Source organism: Melozone crissalis, unplaced genomic scaffold (assembly GCF_028551555.1).
Source record: "Melozone crissalis strain CALT ecotype California unplaced genomic scaffold, PUWL_Pcris_2 ptg000027l_1, whole genome shotgun sequence".
NCBI lineage: Eukaryota > Metazoa > Chordata > Aves > Passeriformes > Passerellidae > Melozone > Melozone crissalis.
Window position 1 is genome coordinate 51291600 of NW_026535805.1, and position 20032 is coordinate 51311631.

At 43.8% G+C, this 20032-nt stretch overlaps 1 protein-coding gene across 1 annotated transcript; it reads left to right on the top strand.

Moving 5' to 3' along the window:
* Positions 1–3019: 3019 nt before the first annotated feature.
* CD164 (CD164 molecule) lies at positions 3020–11248 on the top strand. Its single transcript, XM_054279576.1, has 4 exons — positions 3020–3208; positions 5752–5943; positions 7058–7138; positions 8145–11248. Exons 1-4 carry the CDS (start codon positions 3112–3114, stop codon positions 8312–8314), a joined length of 540 nt encoding a protein of 179 aa, XP_054135551.1. The 5' UTR covers positions 3020–3111; the 3' UTR covers positions 8315–11248.
* Positions 11249–20032: the final 8784 nt, after the last annotated feature.

Genomic DNA, 20032 nt, shown 5'->3' on the forward strand with positions numbered 1-20032 from the left:
TCACCAGGACACAATAATGCATCATTATATAATGGTAACAAAGACCTCAAAACCTCCTTGGATGCTGTTTCCCCTGCTAAAACACCCACCACGTATTTACATTTCACATGCACTTCTCTTTCCGTGCACTTGAAATGACAGTATGGAAATGAGAACCAATGTTTACAAAATGAAGGAAATATATATTCCCTTCAGTTTATCTACTAAATTTTGGTTTTCATTTACTGCTGTCATCCCAAACTGCTGTATACTCCTGTGGAATCTCTTCAATCCATTATCACATCTTGCCAAGCACCAATTGATACAACACAATCTGCTCCAAATCCTGGGCATTTGCTATGTTTCAAATGTGCTTCCCTAAAATGGGCATCTGCAGACTCTTAGGTTTTGCCCATTTTGTCAAGTATTTTACATAATTTTCCAGTAATGCAGTGCTTGGAATTCCTTATAGATTCAAAACAGAGGTAAATGCCTTACTAACCACTAAGTATATAACAGTGCCATGAGAACTGAATCCAGTGATGAATGTGGTGTTTTAAATCCAACAACAACAACCCAGACTGCCATGATCCTGCTGATTGTATGCTGCAACAAAGTTCCCAAGATGCTGACTATAAGAAAAAAACAGACAAACCACATTTATCTTTTCCCTGGATTCCCACCAGCCCCCAGAATGATAAACATGTTTTCACTCGCTTGTGGAGATATTCTTGCCCTTGCTAGTCGTCTTAGTTCTATTTTTTAATGTACTTCATTTTCTCTCACTTTTTCCATACACATAAACACTGATTAGAGTCTTGTTTTTTATCTTATTTAACTTAATTGTCCTATTACTTTCACAAAAGAAGAGATTTTTAGTATGCACTCCTGATGAAATGTAGATTGCAGCAACCATTACACTTCATGTGTCCAGCACATCAACAGAACTGCCACTGCAATCCCTCATAAAACACCAATAACTACCAAAGATATATATGCATTATAACCCACAAGACATGCAAAAAAGAAAACCTGAGTTCAAATAATACCATGTGCATAGTGAAATCTCAGTAGACCCTCTGAATCAAGCCCTGATCTGAGCAAAGACCCTTGTCCCAGAAGGACATAAGAATCTCTGCAGGTATGGCCAGGATGAGTGGAATCCATAGAAAACTCCCTTATTCCATGCTCCCTGCAATTTTGGTTACATTGCAATTTTTACTTATGCTGCTCCTCATCTTATGCTGTTTATTCAAAGTAGAACAGAAATATCATATTTTGATAATCTGTGTGAAAAGTATTTTTTATTAAAAGGCCAGAAACTTTCATCACACTGTAGAAATAACTAAATTATTTGTACAATACCACTCCAGTAAAAATGGAGAATGAGAGATAACTAAAGTCAGCACGTGACTTCTGTTTCCTTATCACTTTTCAGAACTAAATTCTGATGTTACTGACATTTACATACAACAGAACATGTTTGGTCATTTTAATGCAGCTGTTACAAGGTTCCAGTTTGCATCACAAAATTGATTCTCTTTTGTTCCTTTGCAGACTTTTTTTTTAATGTTTTCTCCCTGAGGCTTCTTTGCAGGAAGGCAAAGCATTAGCCATCCTGCCTGCTAGCAGAAAGCACCACAATGTATGACGGCACAGAGCCTTGTCAGAAAGCTCTGTACCCAAATTATGTATTACCAGCAGCCCTACAGGCCTCTCCATAGCTAACACAGTAACCATGATAGGTAGCTTGGCTTAAAACTTCTCCATTTCTATCAGTCTCTTGGCAATATAACACCTTCAGGAAAGTAAAATGGGAAGATTTAGCTAGGAATTTATTTGGCAGTTTCCTCTTTACTGCCGAAGTCCAGCTCACACTTAAGAGAACCAAGGGGAATTGTCCTGATTATAACTCTTCCGTTTGTCCTTTGACCTAGACCATAATAAAATTTGCTTTATAGCTCTAGCTTAGCTCTCCTTGAATAGAAGCACACATGAATGTTTGCCTTGGTTTCCCAACATTCACCTGTGTTGGCACTGCACAAAATGCTGAGGCAGATTTACACAAATAAACTTTTATTTGCAGAGGGTCCACTGATGATGATATATATTGACTCAAGAGCTGCCTTAGGAAGAAACAAAGGACAGAGAAAACGTGATAGACATAGGGGGAACTCTACCCTGTGTGTTGGGGGGAATCACTGATTCTTAAAATCACTTAGGTTGGATACATCCTTCAAGTCCACCTGCAAACCTGGCACTGCCAAGTTCACAAAAAGAAGTGGTGGGATGACCAAGGAGCCTTCTCCAGGTGCTCTCTACACAGTGCAGTGTAAAGCTATGGGTTACAATTTGTGCCACACTTCCCTTCTAATATTGCAGCCATTTCATCCTGGGCCTACACAAACTCCCACTTTGCAGCTTCCACGTGTGATGGCACCGGTGCTGCTGGGAGCGCAACTGGACAACACTTTGCACGTGCTGCACGCACACTGCTACGGTTCGCGTGCGATTCATTTTTACTGTCATTTAAGTACAATTTAAGCACAATCCGTTGTTTTGTCACGGTAGGAATAGGGAGCGGCGTGGAAAGGGGGCGGCAGCCGGCGGGGGCCCGTGGGATCATCTCTCTCCCCACCGCCCCACCGCGACCCCCGCAAGCGACACCGCGGGCCCGACGCGGCTCCCCGGCACCGGCACAGCCCCACCGCCCGCGCGCGGGAAACGCCAACCCGCGCGCCTCTGCCCCGCCCCCCGCCTCGCCCCAGTCAATGAGCGGGCCCAGCGGGGAGGGGGCGGGACCTCCGTGGTGACGTAGAGCCACGTGACGCGCGGGAAAAGCTCCCTCCCGGGAGCGCGGCGGGGTCACGTGGGGGAGAAGCGCCGCGCTGCCGCGCCGCGGACCGTTCCATTACCCGCCGGAGGGGGGGGGGGGCAGGAGGAAGCCGGGCGGAACCACAGCGCCGCCACGGGCGGGGGGCGGGGCCAGCTCGGGGCGCTCCTGTGACGTGAGGCGGCGCGGGGCGGCGGCGCGCGGCGGCAGCGGGAGCGCAGCGGGGCAGGGAAGGGAAGGGAAGGGAAGTGCGAGCAGGAGCGGGAGCCGCAGTCCCCTCGTTTCACCGCATCGCCACCATGGGCCGAACACTTCGGACATTTACGTTCCCGCTCGCCGTCCTTTCCGTGGCGTGCTGCCTCTGCGGGCTGGCCGCGATCGCAACGGCGACGGACGGTGAGTGATCCGCGCCCTCCCCCCTCCTTTGCTCGGGAGCTGCTGACGGGGCAGCCCCGCCCCGCGCCCGGCGCTGTGGGCAGCGAGGCGGGCTCCGCGCACCGAGCCCGGCGGGGCTGTCCGTCGGTCCGCGCCTGCTGCCGGACCCTCCGGAGGCGGGAGCGCCGCGGAGCCCCGGGACCCGCCGGGAGCCGCCCTGCGCTCCCCCGGCGCTCGCTCGGCCGCTGCCGCCGCTTCCTGGGCGCCGCGGCCGCAGCCCGCCTAGCTTTTGAGCCGGTCTGGGACCCGTTATCCTGTGTTATCCCCCCTTGGAGGAGGGAGCCGGTGCTGAGGAACCGTGCGCGGCTTTTTCGCGCACCCTCGGAACGGGTCAGGGAGCGGGGGTGCCTTGGTGCAGCCGTGTGGTTCTGGCCCCGCTGCCGCGTGTTCCTCATCCCGGTGCGAGCCCGTTACTCGTCCCGCGGGTGTGCCCGCAGCTCGGGCCCTGTGGGCTGCTTGCCAAAGTGTTCGCGGGGCCGAGAGCCGCGAAATGTGACGCGAGCCCCAAAACGCGGGGACGGCAACAAAAAAGACAAAACAAAAAGTTGTCTGGAGGCGCTTCAGTGTTCCCTGGCCCCGTTCCGTGGCTGCAGCCCAAGGTGCCCGGTCACTGCTCCCCCAGCCCATGGGGATCTCCCGCAGCCCGGAAGGATCTCCCACTGCCCTGCCCCGCCGGCGGGATGCGGGACGCCCTGCGGGAGCGGCTGCTCGGGACTGCTCCGCCGGGGTTAGCACAACGTTGCTGTGACCAAATCTCTCCGCTGTGACGGGAGAGGGCACTGTTGGGCCGGCTGGACAGACCCCTCCCGGGGCTCCTGGTTTCCTCCTCCAGTGTAAGGGGAGTATCCGAATTTGCTCTGTGCGAGAGCCAGTACAGCGGGTTTATCTTGGGAGCAAACGTCATCTTGGCTAGGCTGAAAAGTTGAGTTCGTGGTATCAGAGTCTTTTTTTTTTTTTTTTTCTTCGCTGAAGAGCAGGCGTCTGCTGATGGGCAGAGTTGGGGAACTTGCTGTTATCCCATGTAAAAGACCCCACAGAACCTTTCACAGCAGGAGGTGTCATTGAGGCAATGTCTGAGACCTTGCCACAGATTCTGAAGTTAACAGCTCATTGATAGAAGCATCTCATCCTTTGCTCTTGCAAATCTGATCCTTCGCGGTGTTAGTCTGCGAAGGCCGTTCTTGAAACTAAATTAGAAGTCCTGGTGTACCTGGTATAAATCTGCTCTACCAACTGTCTTCCTGTCTTAACAGATGTGCTGTGCTAAATATTCCCCATACTAGTAGGAATTTACAAAAGTGAAGGTTATTCCCTTGTCTGAGGCCGTTGTGTGTGCTGTGATCATTCCTCAGATGCACATCCATCAAAATTGACTGACTTTTTTTTTTTCTCCCTGAAATCTATTATCGAGAAACAGCCATAAAGCTCTTGAAGTGCTTTGAGTGCTGCCTTCCTGAAGGGAATGGGGCAGCTCTTGCACACCTCACTGATGCAAACCCACAAAGGTCTTTTTATATCTTCTTGTGTGAAAGGAAATGTGCCAGCCTTTCTGCCCTGATAGTAGAGCCACAACCAAGAGAAAGCCTGAATCCACACGGCCTTACTTCAGGTTGTCAGAATACTGAAGTTAGTTAATGTACTTGTAGCTGTTATTTGAGAGGTAAATGAGCGTTCTGCCTGCCAAAGATCTGTGGATAGCAGCGTTCCTTTCATGGAGGAAAGCGAAAGGTCACCCCTAGGTGCCTGGAGTGGGTGGGTATGATGTGAAATGTGCTGGAGAGTGTGCAACAGAAGGAGTTGTGGGTTGTACGTGGGTTTGCTGAGTATGATGGCTGTATGAGTAAGTCTCAATTAAAACTAATGTGGTAAAGCTGTAGATTCTGAGAAGATCTTCCTTGATCCAGTTAGTGGATGTGGTGTTGTGTTTTGAAGGTAACAATGTTTGACCTGAGACTGGCGGAAAAAAGCAGCTGGGCTGGTTAGATTGCTGGCTTCTGCTGCGATCAAAATACAAATAGATTGACTTTTTTTCTGCTCTCTTTTTTTGCATGTGTACATGCATTTCTCCAGGTTCTTGTCTTTATTTCCCATACTTTTGATTGCTTTCTACTGCGTTTATAGCTGGCTGCTTTACGTAAAGCTCAGGTTCAGTCTCAGTCTCAGTGAGGCTGGGAAGCTGTGCTCTGTACCCGGTGCTCCCTGTGTAAAGCATGCACAGTTTCTGCTTGGACAGCAGGGTTCCTCTCACTCTGGTTTGCTTTGAGGACTCTTGAGTTGCCAGTTGAACGCTGGCTTGATTGGGCTGCCTGTGACAAGATTTTTCACGTATTCACTCATGCAAATTTTGATGTTAGTATGGTGGACTCCAAAGCTTTGTCATTTCAAACTCAAACTGCAGCAGAACTCAGTGCTGTATGAAATTCCTAAAGCTATGCCTGCTGACGTTTTTGTTGGCTTGTTTTTCAGTTCAATACCGTCTCTAATGTAACTTTATTTTTTCATAGATCCCACAGTTTCTCCTCCTACCAATGGCACTACGGCCAATGCCACTGTAGCACCTACTTCCAATGTCACTGTAACACCCACCAATGCCACCACGGCGTCTTCCAATGCCACCACAGCATCCTCCAATGTGACCACGGCGTCTTCCAATGCTACCACAACCAGTTCTGCCACCACACCTCATACTCCTATAGGTAATACAGAAGCACTGAACTCAGAATGGCAGGAAACTAGCAACTGGTGGATAACAGGAAAGACAGGGGCTTCTTCCAAAGGTCACTGTAGTAGCTGGGCTACTAAAAATCTGATGTGCAGAATGCATAAAAGGTTACAAGGTTTGGAAGAAGTGGATTTTAGAAAACTCTTAGTTATGTTGGCAGGAAGCATCTTCTGTGTTAAAAATTGGCTCAGTGGCAGTTGAATTAGTAATTGCCACTAATTATGAATTCTTAGGAGTTCGGGGGTTTTTTGTTTCTTTTTTTTTCCCCAGAAATTTCTCTGCCATCTCTACAGTAGAATTTTTTTTTTTTTTAAAGTCATCTAATCTTTAAAAACTTGCTGATCAAGAAAGCTGGGAGGTAACAAGTTGGTACTTGATTAGGCTCAGAGCAACAGCCTAATGTATAGTTGGGTGATTAGCTTTGAGCAAACCCACAGATGTTGATGCTTGTCCCAGACACCTAGTGGAATAGTGATTAATTTTTAGTAATACTGATCTTTAGGGGAGGGGGAGAGGTCAGAGACCCAGCTTACCTGGCTTGATCATGAAAGTTTTTAGGAGACAATTTCCTTTTAGGAGAGTGGTTTTATTCCAGTGATGGAATTCACACTTGGTGTTTTGAGGACAGGAGAAGAAAGAGTGTGTATCTCCTGTCTAGAGGTATTAGATTAGGTACTTTTTTAGTACAATTAATACTAACTGATTCTAATGAAAGTTTAATGAAAGTCATTTGCCTTGTTACAGATTCTCAGTTGTCTTGAAGCAGTTCTATTGATTATTGTTCAGATACCAGCATTTATATGAGTGCTTGAAAAAAAAGTCATTTTGTCTGAACAAAGAATCACTGATCTGTGGAGAACCTTGAAGCATTTGAGTAACAGTAGTATGCAAGTTTGAAAATAATCCTTGTTGCAGAACCTTGGCTTAATGCCATGCAGTTCACCACCTAAATCGTGTGGGATACAGACTGAGGGCAAAGGTTATCCTTGTTAAAGCAGAACAGGAAAAATCATTTGTACAGGAATGTCAGTGCTCGCAAACTTTGCTTTGGAGTTCATGGTGTGTATGTACTGTCTTCTCTCAAACAGCCAACGTCACCAATGCAACTACTCATGCTCCTCCTCCTAAAACTACCGTGACTTCAGCCACCACGACAAGCGCTGCTGCAGGTAACGCTACAGCTGCCGTAGTTAAAGTGTTAATTGCTCAGAAATCAGTGGCGCTTTCAGAGGGTTACCTTGAAAGACTCACCAAGTGACACCATTAAAGTAGTACTGGTGTGTCTGGTGTTGTCACTTCTAACTTAAGGGCAAGTCTAATTTTGTTAAGGTGATGTATGCAACTAGCAAGGTTCCAAAGCCTGAGAAATAGAGCTAATTGGTGAGATATAAAAAGTCAGAAACGGGTTGGTCAAAGGAGATCAGCTGGATGATTTTAATATTGTGGTTAAAGTCCCTTGTTAACTCCCCTGTCTTTGGGAGGTCATACTTTGTTTTTGCAGCATAATAATGGGATGGTTGTTTTTTGGTTTTGTTTTTGTTAAATGAAATTTTGCTACAGTGATGGGAATAAGCTGAAGTATTTTATTTCCAAGTCAGTCCTAAGTATGCCATTTCATGAAAAAGTCTCACAAAGCAAAGCTCTTTAAAACTACCCATCAGCAGATGGCTGTTATTTCCAGCTTTGTATTTGTGACTTCAGCTGGTTTTTAAGCCTAACTCTTGGGGTAAAGTACAGTAGCTGGAAGATAACAATTTGTGTTAAATTTAAGCAAAAAAAAAAAAACCCAAAACAAAATTGGAGCAAGGAGCTCCAGTTTTCCAGACTGGAAAATATGCCTTGAATGTGGGCATATCAATAATGTATTCTATGTAGAGGAGGAAGGCTTTGGCTTTTTGAAGTACAAATAAAGTCCAGCTGGGTATTGCTCAGTTTTGAGATCCAGAGCAGTTTGTCTATAAATAGCTCTAGCCCTGTACAAACAGCATTTAATCAGAATTTCAGTACCAGTAATCTAAATTCAGATGCTGGCATGGCTTCATTTTCGATAATTTTTTGTTTTCTTATTGGTGTTTGGATATTTTGAGTAATCCTAATACAAGGTATCCAGCACTAAAATCTGTAGAGCAGTTGTGAGCATTGTGCACTTACAGTTTCTAATTTGGTGTTTAACAGGTTCAAATACTACTGTTCCTACTGTGGCTCCTGTACCCGTTGCACGCAAATCTACGTTTGATGCTGCGAGTTTCATAGGTGGGATTGTCCTTGTTCTGGGTCTGCAGGCTGTTATTTTCTTTCTGTACAAATTCTGCAGATCTAAAGACCGAAATTACCACACGCTTTAGGACCTGCCCCTTGGTAATGGACTAGTAGCCCAACACCTGTAGTTCACTGAACCAAAATATTTTCTGTTGCTCGTGGAAGACAGCAGTTCATAGTATCCTTTAAATCTCTAAAAGAAGACTTCAAATGAATATTTTTGCAACATTATACTTGGCAAGAAGTGATACGAATCTCTTCAACAGGATTACTTGCAATATGCTGCATGGGTTCTAATGGCTGTTTTATTTTCCTTTAGTGGCTGCTGATGTGGGACTTTTCTTGATACGCCAAATGTAGAATGTTCAGAGGTTCTTATTCAGTGGCAACACTGTCCAGTAGACAATCTTAAAATTACTTATTCTGAAGGCTAATATAAACAACATCTGATACAGTATTCCTTCAGTTTTATCAAGATGTGAATTATTGGTGACTGATTTCAGGGAGTGAAATAGCCTTTGTAGTAGCTTATGGCTCTTACAGTGTGTTGCTAGAAAGATGGACAAAAATGTAGAATTAAATAATGTCTTAACAGAATAGCATAACCCCTTTTTTTTTTTTTTACACAAGAATATAAGTTGCCTCATAGAATACTTCATTCCAAACAGAATTCCTATGCCATTTCCAATTAATGTTGAGGGTGGATGTAGGAATAATCCCTCTAATGGGGAAATAAATATTAGTGCCTTAAAAGACTAAATTTCAGTAGACTGTAAGCATGTCCCAGCTATATGAAAGATAAATAAAACTTCTAAGTATTTGCTTTACATAGGAATATGGAATACATGTGACTTGATCATTCCAGTTTAAAAAAAATTTTCCCTAGAAAAACTGTCCCTTAGTGATTTTCTTTTAGAGTGAGGAGTACGGTACAGCGATGTTCAGACTGAAGCTTTGGCATTTGTTCTGGCCTGCAAAGACCAACCATAAAACCAGTGATATAATTCACTTCACTCCCTGTAGAAAAAGGCAGCAGCTCACATTTATACTTGAAATACTGATATTTGGGAAATCCTGATGTTTTTGTTATTCAAACGGTTCTTAAAACTCGTTGCAATTAATTTCAGGAGCTTGGGTTGTTGTTGTTTTCCTTTATTAGCCTCCTGTATGTCTGCTTGCTGAGGGAGCAGTTACGGGTCCTTCAGAGGATCTGCTGATTTGATCCTAGTCAGGATTGCTGTAATCCTGGGACCACAGGCTACAGCTTTTTTCTGTCCCTTCTCCCCTTCCTGGCTTCAGGTTCATGTCACCTTGCAGTGAACCGGTTAAGGAAATCTATTCAGCCAAATAGTTCAGGTTTTTGGGGTTTTTTTCCTCTCTTGGCTGGGTCAGCCATGTGATCTGAGTATCAAAGGTACGTCGTCTCCAATGCAGACTGACTTGAGCACCTGTGAAAATAAACCCACAGGAAAAATGGAAGTAGAGATAAAATCGAGTAGTGGGGGTAGCACATAATGTGTAGCTTCTGATGATATCCCCTGATCATCAGTTTTGGGACAATCTGTAGTACTGTCTTACTAGCTCTGACTTGACTGGAATTTGGCACCCAATACAAAAATACCTTTGATAGCAGATAATAGTCATGGCAGTGGGACTTGAATTATGAAGCAAATTAAGTGCATTTCAGTTGGAAACTTGAGGTGTACAGCGTTGCTTTCTTGTGTTCTTCTAGTTTGAATGGCATTGTTTCTATTGTGCTGCATAGAAAACTCAAATTGCTACAAAGTGCAGAGGTTACTCACCAGTACTGTATCTTTGAGTTCATTAGCTTTTGGTTTTCTAAACAAAAATAAGACAATCAGCTCAGGTTTATGAAAACAGCAGTGAGCAGCCAGTTTTCAGCAACAGTATGTATGTGAGCTAGATGGTATATCCTTGGCCTTATTGTGAAATCACTTAAATCTGTCCTTTCCCTATCTAAGAGCTATTTTACTACATTTATTTGTTAAAAAAAAAAAATCCATGACTTTGTATTCTGTGCTTTGAAGTGAACAAAATACTCTTTTGAAATATGGCAGTTTGCCTTCAGCTCAGCAAAGCAAATTACACCTACTATACAACTTTTGGCCTCAAAGGGCTCTTTTGAGAAACTTGCAGAAATGTCCTACTGAACACTTCAGAGCATGGAAAACATGGCCATAAAGAGGTTGCTCTGTGAAATGTTGCTGAAATGCTTATTCATGAGCTTTGCTAATCCTGATTTAGGTTGCTGATAAAGTATGCTGGTAAAGCAAACTAAAAATAATGTTTAAAGTGCCTTAAAATTGCTTACTTGTTTGCCTCAAATTTTGTTTTAAAGGGTAGAAGGGATACCTTGCCTTAGTTACTAAATTTGTTGTGGTGCCAACAATTGCTATTTTCCAAGACTTTAGGAAACCCAGGATCTCTGGCATGTACAAATGCTTATCTGAAAAACTCAAGTTTTGCTCTATCAATTTAGTCACATTCTGGAAGGCCTGCACTACACACCTCTTGCTCATTAGCCTTGCCTGCAAGGTGTAATTCCACAGTTCAGAGTTGTGGCTTGAATTGTTTCCCTTTTAGTTGTTTGGGGGGAGGGGAGGCTGGGTTATACATCTTCACCATGTGCTTGGCTGCCTCACTGTTGAAAGTAATGACTCCTCTGTGAAATGCAGTATCAGCTAATGTGTGCTGTGTACTAGCAAAAAACCTGAAGTAACAACTTGCAGTTTTTCTTGGCCTTGTGTTTTGAAGTGGAAGGTAGCTCATAGATCTGTAGTTGTACTTGCCCCTAAATCAGTTTTAGGCACTGAATCGTAGTGACTCTTCAAGTTATCTGGCTTTTTCTTGAAGCCAACTTGTGCAAATATCAAGCTGTTACCTTAAGAATGTTCTCTGCAAGTGTTGCTGTAAAAGTTTGTATCTTGTCTTCAGTGGAAGAAAACTGAAGCAGTTGTAATCACAAAACCAAATTGATAAATAAAATCTGTTGAATGGAATTTTACCTGTGAACTTTCTTTAATGTGAGCAGTCCCGAAGAGGAATGTCTGCTTGGTGACTGGGAGATGAGCTGTTTGCCATGGGAATTGAGAAATACTAAGGGAAAGAGGAAGAATGCAAGGTTTGAAGAGTTAGTTCCCCTAAAAACAGTATTAACTTTGTATTTAACTGTACTGATTCGGATTTGGAATTATCTCAAAAAGAATTTTCATTCAGGTCATGTTTTTCCATGTTAGCTTAATTCTTGTTTTCTGCTTAAAGCCTAAGAGGAGCAATGTATGCATTAAGTGTTACACTTGTAACAGCCTGTGAGGCTTTATACTCTTTCTAAGCAAAGTTTGTGATAGTGGATGTCAGGTGGAAGAGGGACTGTTTGCACAGAGGCTGTTAGAACTTTCATGAAAAAGCTACTGCTCTGAGCCTTATTTCTTTTCTGATTGCACAGAGCTATGGAGTGGTTGCTATTGGCAGGGAATTTGGGGATCATCTCGTTTCAACTCTCCTGCCCTGGGCAGAAGCACCTTCCATTAGATCAGGTTGCTCCAAGGCCAGGTTGGATGGAGCTTTAACAAATCCAGGGATGGGGTATCTACAGCTGCTCTGGACAACCTCTGGAGTCACTCCTGCAGGTCTGATGGATGCAGTACTTGAGGTGGATTCTCACAGGAGCAGGGTGGAGAGCAAGAATCACCTTCCATGACCTGCTGATCACACTTGCCTTGATGCACCCCAGGACACAGTTGTTGTTCAGGGATGCAAGTGCACATTGCCAGCTCAGGTTGGATTTCTCGTTGACCAAAACATCCAAGTCCTTCTGCTCAGGGCTGCTCTCAGTCCATTCACTGCCCAGCCTGAATTTTTGTGATTGTGCTGACCCAGACACAGGACCTTGTACTTGGCCTTGTTGAGCATGACAAGGTTTGCACAGTCCCACCTCTCGAGCCTGCCAAGGTCCTTCTGGATGACATCCCTTCCCTCCAGTGTGTCCACTGCACCACACAGCCTGGTGTCATTGGCAAACTGCTGAGGGTGCCCTTGATCCCAATGTCTGTCACCAGCAAGGATGTTAAACAAGGTGCTGCTCCCAATACCCAGCCCTGAGGACACCACTTGTCACTGCTCTCCCCTTGGACATGGAGCCATTGACTGCAGCTCTGGGTGTGGCCATCCAGCCAATTCCTTATCCACCCAGTGGTCTGTCTGTCAGATCCATGTCTGTCCAGTTCAGAGACAAGGATATCATGGGGGACAGTGTCAAATACTTCGCACAGGTCAAGGTAAGTGATGTCTGCCACTCTTCCTTCACCCACCAATGCTGTAAAGCCCATTGTGGAAAGCCACCAGATTGGTCTGGCATGATTTGCCCTTTATGAGGCTGTGTTGGCTGTCACAAATTGCCTCTTTATTTTCCATGTGCCTTAGCACAGATTCCAGGAAGGTTTGCTCCATCCTGCCAGGCACCAAGGTGGCACTGACCAGCCTGTAGTTCCTTGGGCCTTCATTTTTTTTCTTTTTGTTATTAAAAATGGGGTTACATTTCCCCTTTTCCAGTCAGTGGGAACTAAACCTGACTGCCCTGACTTCTCAAATATGATGGACTTCATCTGCCAGTTCCCTCAGTCCCCACATGCCAGGGAATTTATCAGTATGCTTGAGCAAGAGAAGAGAGGGTGTGCAGTTCTGTGGTTGCTGACTGACTGAAATGATAACCAGCTCTGGGGGAAGAAACCTCAGTTTCACATTGTGACCTTGATGCTTATGTGGGTAGTGTATCAGGTAGGAATGTGTATTGACATGACTCAGTTGTATATGATGAGAAATTGCAAAAAATATAGCTGTAGTTCTGGAAAGGCTGTATGGCAATGAAGGAAACCTAGAGCTTCCTGATGTTATTAAAATTTCTATGCCTTCCAGAAAATCATCCATCTGCTGCACGCAGTTAAGGACTGAATTCAGTTTTTGTTACAATGCACCACTGAAAGTCTGTGTACAGTGGTTTATCCCTGTAGTATGAGTCTGTGTTGCTGCTGCTCTTTGAAGACTATCTCCTGTAGGTATAATATTCTTCCTACAATATTTTTTAAATTTTGCTGTATTGAGTAATACTTCAGGTGTTTTAACAAGAAGCTGTGATTACTGGAGACAGCCCTTCCCTTTTTGCTACTGCAGTGGCACCTAAGTGCTTCATACTGATGCTATTGCTCTGCTTCCAAATTGGCATTTGGTTTCTGGAGTGTGCTAAAATCACATTTGATGGCTTCTCTAGTGACAACTGACCTTGGATAGTTATCACTCACCTTGTCCTTCATTTATTGCATACCTTAAAAAGAACTGATGTTATTTGATATCTGATTCCACAGCATTCTGGGAATAAAGTTACTTGTTTCAATGTAGCACCAAGCCTGCATGAATTAAAACTTGCTTCAGTAATGGTGAAGGATGTCAGCCCTATTCTAGGAATCCTGTATCTCTACATACTGCAGCACCTCTAATGCAACTTTGAGCTCTTTTAATCAGTGTTTAACCAATGCAACACTGTTAAATTTTGCCTGAATTTAATTTTAGATCTTAGTTACTTATAAAAATAGTGCTTAAGTGTTTGATTGTTTGTGTTCACAAGCATTCAGGCATGTGGATAATGCCAAAAGACACACAGATTAGTATTGTCACTGATCAAAAGCTGCAATACAATTTGATGCATCTCTGAAGATAACTCTGAGACCTTAATTGGCTAGGCTATAAAAGCAAGCTTTTTTCAATGCAAGGTAATTGCAGATATGAACATTTTCTGTTTTCTTTTAGGTAGTGTAGCATTGTGGAAGGAGCTGCACTTCTTCCCCTATCTAGGTGGAGAGCAGAGAAGGTGCTGGGGCAGGTCAAGACAGCACTTTTGATGAGTCATCTTTAAACAGACATGAAAGGTTTAGTGTGCAGGCAGCAGCCTCTGGGGCTGAGAGCACTGCATTGGGCAGGATGTGGTAGGCAAGGGTTGCAATAGGATAGCAGTTAAAAAAAAAAAAAAACAACAGACATCAATGTTTTTCTGTAAGCACCTGGCTGTGTTTCGTACCACTATGTTCCAAGGTTACCACAATCAAAGGAAGCCTTTTAGTTGTAACTGATGCCCTTGCCTTTCTGTACTGTGCTGCACTTTCTGTGAAGGGAGGACATGAAGTGCTGCTCCTGCTCAGGAGGGAGTTCTGTATCCCCCAGTACCTAAAATGGATTAGCAGATTGAATGACTGGAGCTGGCATTGAACACTGCATCCAGATGCATTGAAGGACGTGCACAGCACTGGAGTATTACTGCCTCTCTTTGATTTGTGTGTGAGTTTTTCTTCTCTTACTTCAATGTTGTCAGTTCAGTGGTATTTTCTAAAATGACCTGGAATGATTATAAAACTCATTTAGGTTTACTTCTGGACCAGCCTTTGTTGCTGTAGCTACGTGATGACAGTAGGAAGAAACTTTTCATTTAGGTGTAGTAATATCCTATGGGCTGTTCTCTCCTTCCATCTGCTAGGCACCTGGAAGCATAAGTAACATATAAAAGCTTCCATTAATCATGGTACAGTACTCAAAAAAATTACCTTTTAGACCATTGCTAACTAAATACCTCCTTCCTGCTCCCTTTCCGTAGTCAGGTTTTGGAACTTCTTTTCCCCATTTACTAATGATTCATATTGTCACCTTGCTCTTGAAGATAAATCTTCAAAGGCTTTGACTTATTGTCCACATGAAACCTGCCTGAGTCTGTATACAAATCACAGCTTGCAGAGTAGCAAAAAATCTGCTCATTCTGCAACCATATCAACTGATTATCAATGCCATCATTACTTACTGTCTTTGGTCTCAGAGTGTTTCCTCTTTTGTTATTGCTGCTCCTTGGGTCAAAATTAAAAGGATGTTGCTGATAATGCTGACATCTTGTTCCTGAGCTGCAAAACCTGAAGAGTTACTGACACAGAGTTAAAGTAGAGCTCAAGTAAATGCAAAAGCTGTTGTTTCTGACCTCTAAGAAAAGTGTTAGGGTAGAGGGGAAAAAACCAAAGAACAAACCCCAAGCTGTGAACATTCAGCATAGTGTATTTGAATAACATATTGCTTAGTCTGCAAAAACCAATTTATGGATGATCTTGACAGAAGGAAAAAAAAAATTGCAAATAGTTGCAACTACTCACAAAACCTGAAATTTTCTGCAATTTTTACAGCTCACCACATGCCCTTTCAATTCATAGTAATGAATGTATCAGCATTCATTGCTGCAGCAAGAGACATCTCAGTGGAGCAGAAGATTCCTGCTGTCACAAATCTACTTTATTATCTGAGACTATTTCCCCTACAACTGTGTGTTTTCTGGTCCTGTTGAAAGCCAAGACTAAAATGTATGGAGACAAGTGAAAAGGTGGAGATCTGTTCCCAGTGACTCGAAATTCCCTAGTGAATTCCAGTCTTCTTATTTAGTTTCTGAAAAACAGAGATGCAGCCCCTTAGTACCAACCCTTCAGCTACCAAGAGAAATCCCCACTGACTCAAAGGCTTTGCTTGCTGTCAGCTTGGATATGATTTAGCCCTGATTAATACCTGTGTGCAATGTGATGTGATTGTACTGCTCCTCACCCTGTGTTAGCATCTCCCACTAACTTTAGCTAAAAAGATGAGGGTGTTTTTGCAGTGAGTCTGTAATCCTGCACTTAATATGCTTATTGAGACTCTTCTCAGATATGATCCAAGATGTTAGCTGTGGTTAGCTGTTTCTGGCATTATTTCAGGGTGCAGGCCCAAGGGACTCTGTCCTTCTGCTGAAGCAGCAGGAGAGCAGCTGGGCAGAGTGCACAATGACCCAGGCTGGCCAGATGCATCAGGTGTCCTCACATTCTGCAGGAGGGGCTTGAGAGGGCTGCCTACACAAACATCACATGAACCAGGAAGAAGAGCAGCAACACAAGAAAACAAGAGGAAGACGTGAAAGTGAAAGGAAGAGGACTGGAGAAAATACCTAGAGGACACAGCTCAGACTCTAATCTGTAGATTTTTCTTACAAACTGGCTGAAGTCTTAGTCCACCTGGGCAAGTCCTGAAGTTGACATGATCTGTTTCAAAACCACCTTTGCCTTCACAGTCACAACACAGCTATTGCACATAAGAGTTGCCACCCCTAAATACACAGATCTGGCCAAGTACTATAGCTCTGAAGTCACACCAGTAGCACAGTGCAATCAATTTAACAGTAAAGACAAACCTTTACATGATGCAAGCCTTATCAGAAGTACTAGTGTTAATGCTTTAAAAAATAGCCATTCAATATTGACTTATTGTCTGGAAAATTAGTTGTTACACTGTTTTTACTGTGGGACAACAGCTGGGCAAGCTTCCTTCTACCTTTCTGAAATGGAAAGAAATTAAAACTTCACAGTATCAGTTAAATGTGAGACACAGGAACAAAAATATCACAGGTGAAAAGGTAGCTCCAATACATTGCAGGGTTTTAATGCATTTCAGACTATGTGTCTAGAGTTTGATGGTACTCCTGTCTTGAGCACAGAGAAATCCAAGCTCTGCATCATCTTTAACAATGTTTTTCCAGCTCTGCATCATCTTTAACAATAGTAACTCACTGTAGGAGAAAAATATCTCCTATCACAGCTGCTCTTCTTGTGCTCAGTGGCATCAATGTGACTTACAAGTTTTGCACCAACTTTTCCCCTGAGCTTGATTGGCTTAAAGCCAGAGAAGTGAAGTATATTTGTGCATTAAGTAAAGATATCTCCCATTTCTTGATTTCCCAGATTTGCTTTGTGTCTTGTCTTCAGCAGTGTGCTAATGAGCATTTCTCAGTTTCCTGCAGCAGGAACAGCTAACATTTTCCTGCAGGAGGAAGCTGTAATTAAATTTGTTGTACTTTATACTCTGTAGCATAGAAATGGACCTTGAAAGATCATTGGAGTTTTTTTTCTGTGTACTTAACTTACTAGGATTTTGGTACTGCCCATCAATTTTTCTGCCTGCATTTGTCAGACTGACAGTAGGATTTTAATAACACAGAAAAAAAGCAGAAACTTCAGACTGGTGGGGGTAGAAATCCCTAAACAAGCTTTAAAAACTACATGAATTACATAAGCATTACATTTAAAAGATACACAATATACAGCTGAAATAAATAAACAGAAGAAAGATTTTTGTTAAAAGGTATAAATTCCAGGTTAATTCAATTAAAAGCTAGAATGCTCTCACTGCTGTCTTGAAAGCCTCTAAAAAACTCCTGCAGTCACAGGCATATATCTAACTGAATTACAAGGATGCAGTCTTGTTTGACTGCCCCACATGGTTCCTAAGTAAGCTGTTCCAAGAACAGCACCACTACTGAAGCCTGATTTCCTACCACTTGGGATCCTTTGTCTCCCAATTGCCTCCCCCACTAAATGCAGTTCTCCTTTTATTTCCCATGATATCCCTGCAAAGCAAAAGACAACACACATTATGGTTTAAAGTTATTAACTGGGTGTGCTGTGCTGCTCCAGCAGCTGTGGTGTCAGCATAGATATGGCTTTTGAGTTATCTGACTTTTCCTGAAGGTTGGTTTTGGTCTTTCTCCTCTACCTAAATGCTTTCATTACAGAGCAGGTTGTCTCCTCTTTTATGTTTGGCTTAAGTTCCTATTCCTTCAAAGGTTAAAGAGGTATTCAGAGACATGGACACATAACTCACAACCTGTCTTTACCTGCAGTCACATTCCTCTGGGAAACTGCAGCTTCCAGATCATCAACTTGGCATTGCAGATCATCAACCTGTCTCCTGTTTTAAACTGCACTCTTGGGTTAACTGACTTTGTATCTTAAAGGTGGTAAAAGGATTAATGGCAGCAACAAAAGTTCATCATCTGCTAGCTCTGCCTCAAAGCAGGGGCCTAGACTGAAAGGGGAAGATGTTGCCTTGTGCACTCAAGTGAATGAGTTCTCTCTGGTTGAAATAATCCATAATTACAGCTTTGCTAAACATACCTATAATCCCTCTGAATGCAAGGTACAGCATGAATAGTGCAAATTGGCATTCTCATTGTTTAAGAGGACATCTGGGTTTCAGGCATTGCTGGAGGAAGATAAAAACATACTACAAAAGAAGCACTCCACATTTCACTGCCAAGAGCCTACTCTACCAACTGTGCTAAACACAGAGATTGTATTTACTTGGCCAAAACAGTTTTTAGATTGAAGCAGTCAAAGCTCTACAGCACCTTTCACATGGAGACAATCTTAAGAGTGGATTTGATTTCAATTACACTAAATCAATTATTAGCAAATATGCACTAAGATTTAGACTCAATACATCAGTTCAGTACAATGGCATCAGTTTAATGAAAACTAATGCCATTTTTGAGGTCTGGTTAGATTAAAGCAGTTCCCTTCCCAGTACATTCATTTGGTAGTCCAGAGTTTGGGGAACAGCGTTGTAATGTGAGACAATGTGAGACAATGTGAAACAGAGGTAAGGACAGAGAGTTCATGTCCAGTGCAGAGTAGATAAAGCCAAAGGACAGCAGTTTGTCAGCTCTGCAGCACTGGTGTCAAAGCCCTGCCTGGAAAATGTCAGAGGCACTGCGGACCCAGGAACATGGCCCCAGCAGGGAAGCAGTGTCCAAGTGAGGCTCCAAAGTTCCTTGTTTAGCCTGGTGATGACAGGGACCATTATGGCAGAGGGCTGGGGCACATCCAAATTCCCCAGCTCCACCAAACCCAGCCAGCTCTGCTTCAGCTTCCCCACCCTCAGTCTCCCCAGAGCTGCCAGCATGTTCTGTCTGACACTGCACACCCATTCCCTCTGCACCAGCATCTCACAAATTCCTTGGCAGTTTACCTCTTAAATATGGAGAATAATGCTCATTTTCTAGAGCAAGGATACTGACCCAGGGTCAACAGGATGATCCTCAGAAGTAGCAGAATGACAATCATAGAATCATAAAATACTGATTAGCAGACTTGGAAGGGACCCATCAATTTACTTGAGCCCAACTTCTGTCTCTGCACAGCACCATCCCCAAGAGTCACACCCAGAGCGTTGCCAAATGCTTTTCTTGAGCACAGGCTTGGTGCTGTGGTCACTTCCCTGGGCAGCCTGTGCCAGTGCCCAGCCATCCTCTGGGTGAAAAACCTTTTCCTGATATCCAACCTGAACCTCCTCTGACACAACTTCAGGCCATTCCTTCATGACCTGTCACTGGTCACCAGAGAGAAGAGATCCATGCTTGCTGCTCCTCTACCCCTCCTGAGGAAGCTGTAGATTGCAATGAGGTCTCCCCGCAGTCTCTTCTTCTCCAGGCTGAACAGACCAAGTGACCTCAGCTGCTCCTCCTTCATCTTTGTAGCTTCATTTGGACACTCTCTAACAGCTCAACATCTTTCTTATATTGTGGCACCCAAAACTGCCCCCAGCACTCGAGGTGAGGCCGCCCCAGTGCAGAGCAGAGCAGGACAATCCCCTCCCTTGCCCGGCTGGCCATGCTGAGCCTGATGCCCCAGATGCCAACCATGGGAAGTGGACCATGACCCTAAAGGCCCCAGCAAGCAGGGGCTAGCACAGTGCCAAGGCTCTTTCTGCAAGACATATCCAGCACACTTAGATGGCTCTGAAGGTCAGACACTTGAAGGGACACACTCAGATATGAGGTCAGTGTTAAAACTTGAGACATCTCTTCAGAAATGCTAATATTTCCTTTTTCAACTAGCATTAAGAGTGTATCTGCTGCGTTTCTTTCTTGTCCCCTTTTTTGTTGAATATAGTATGTT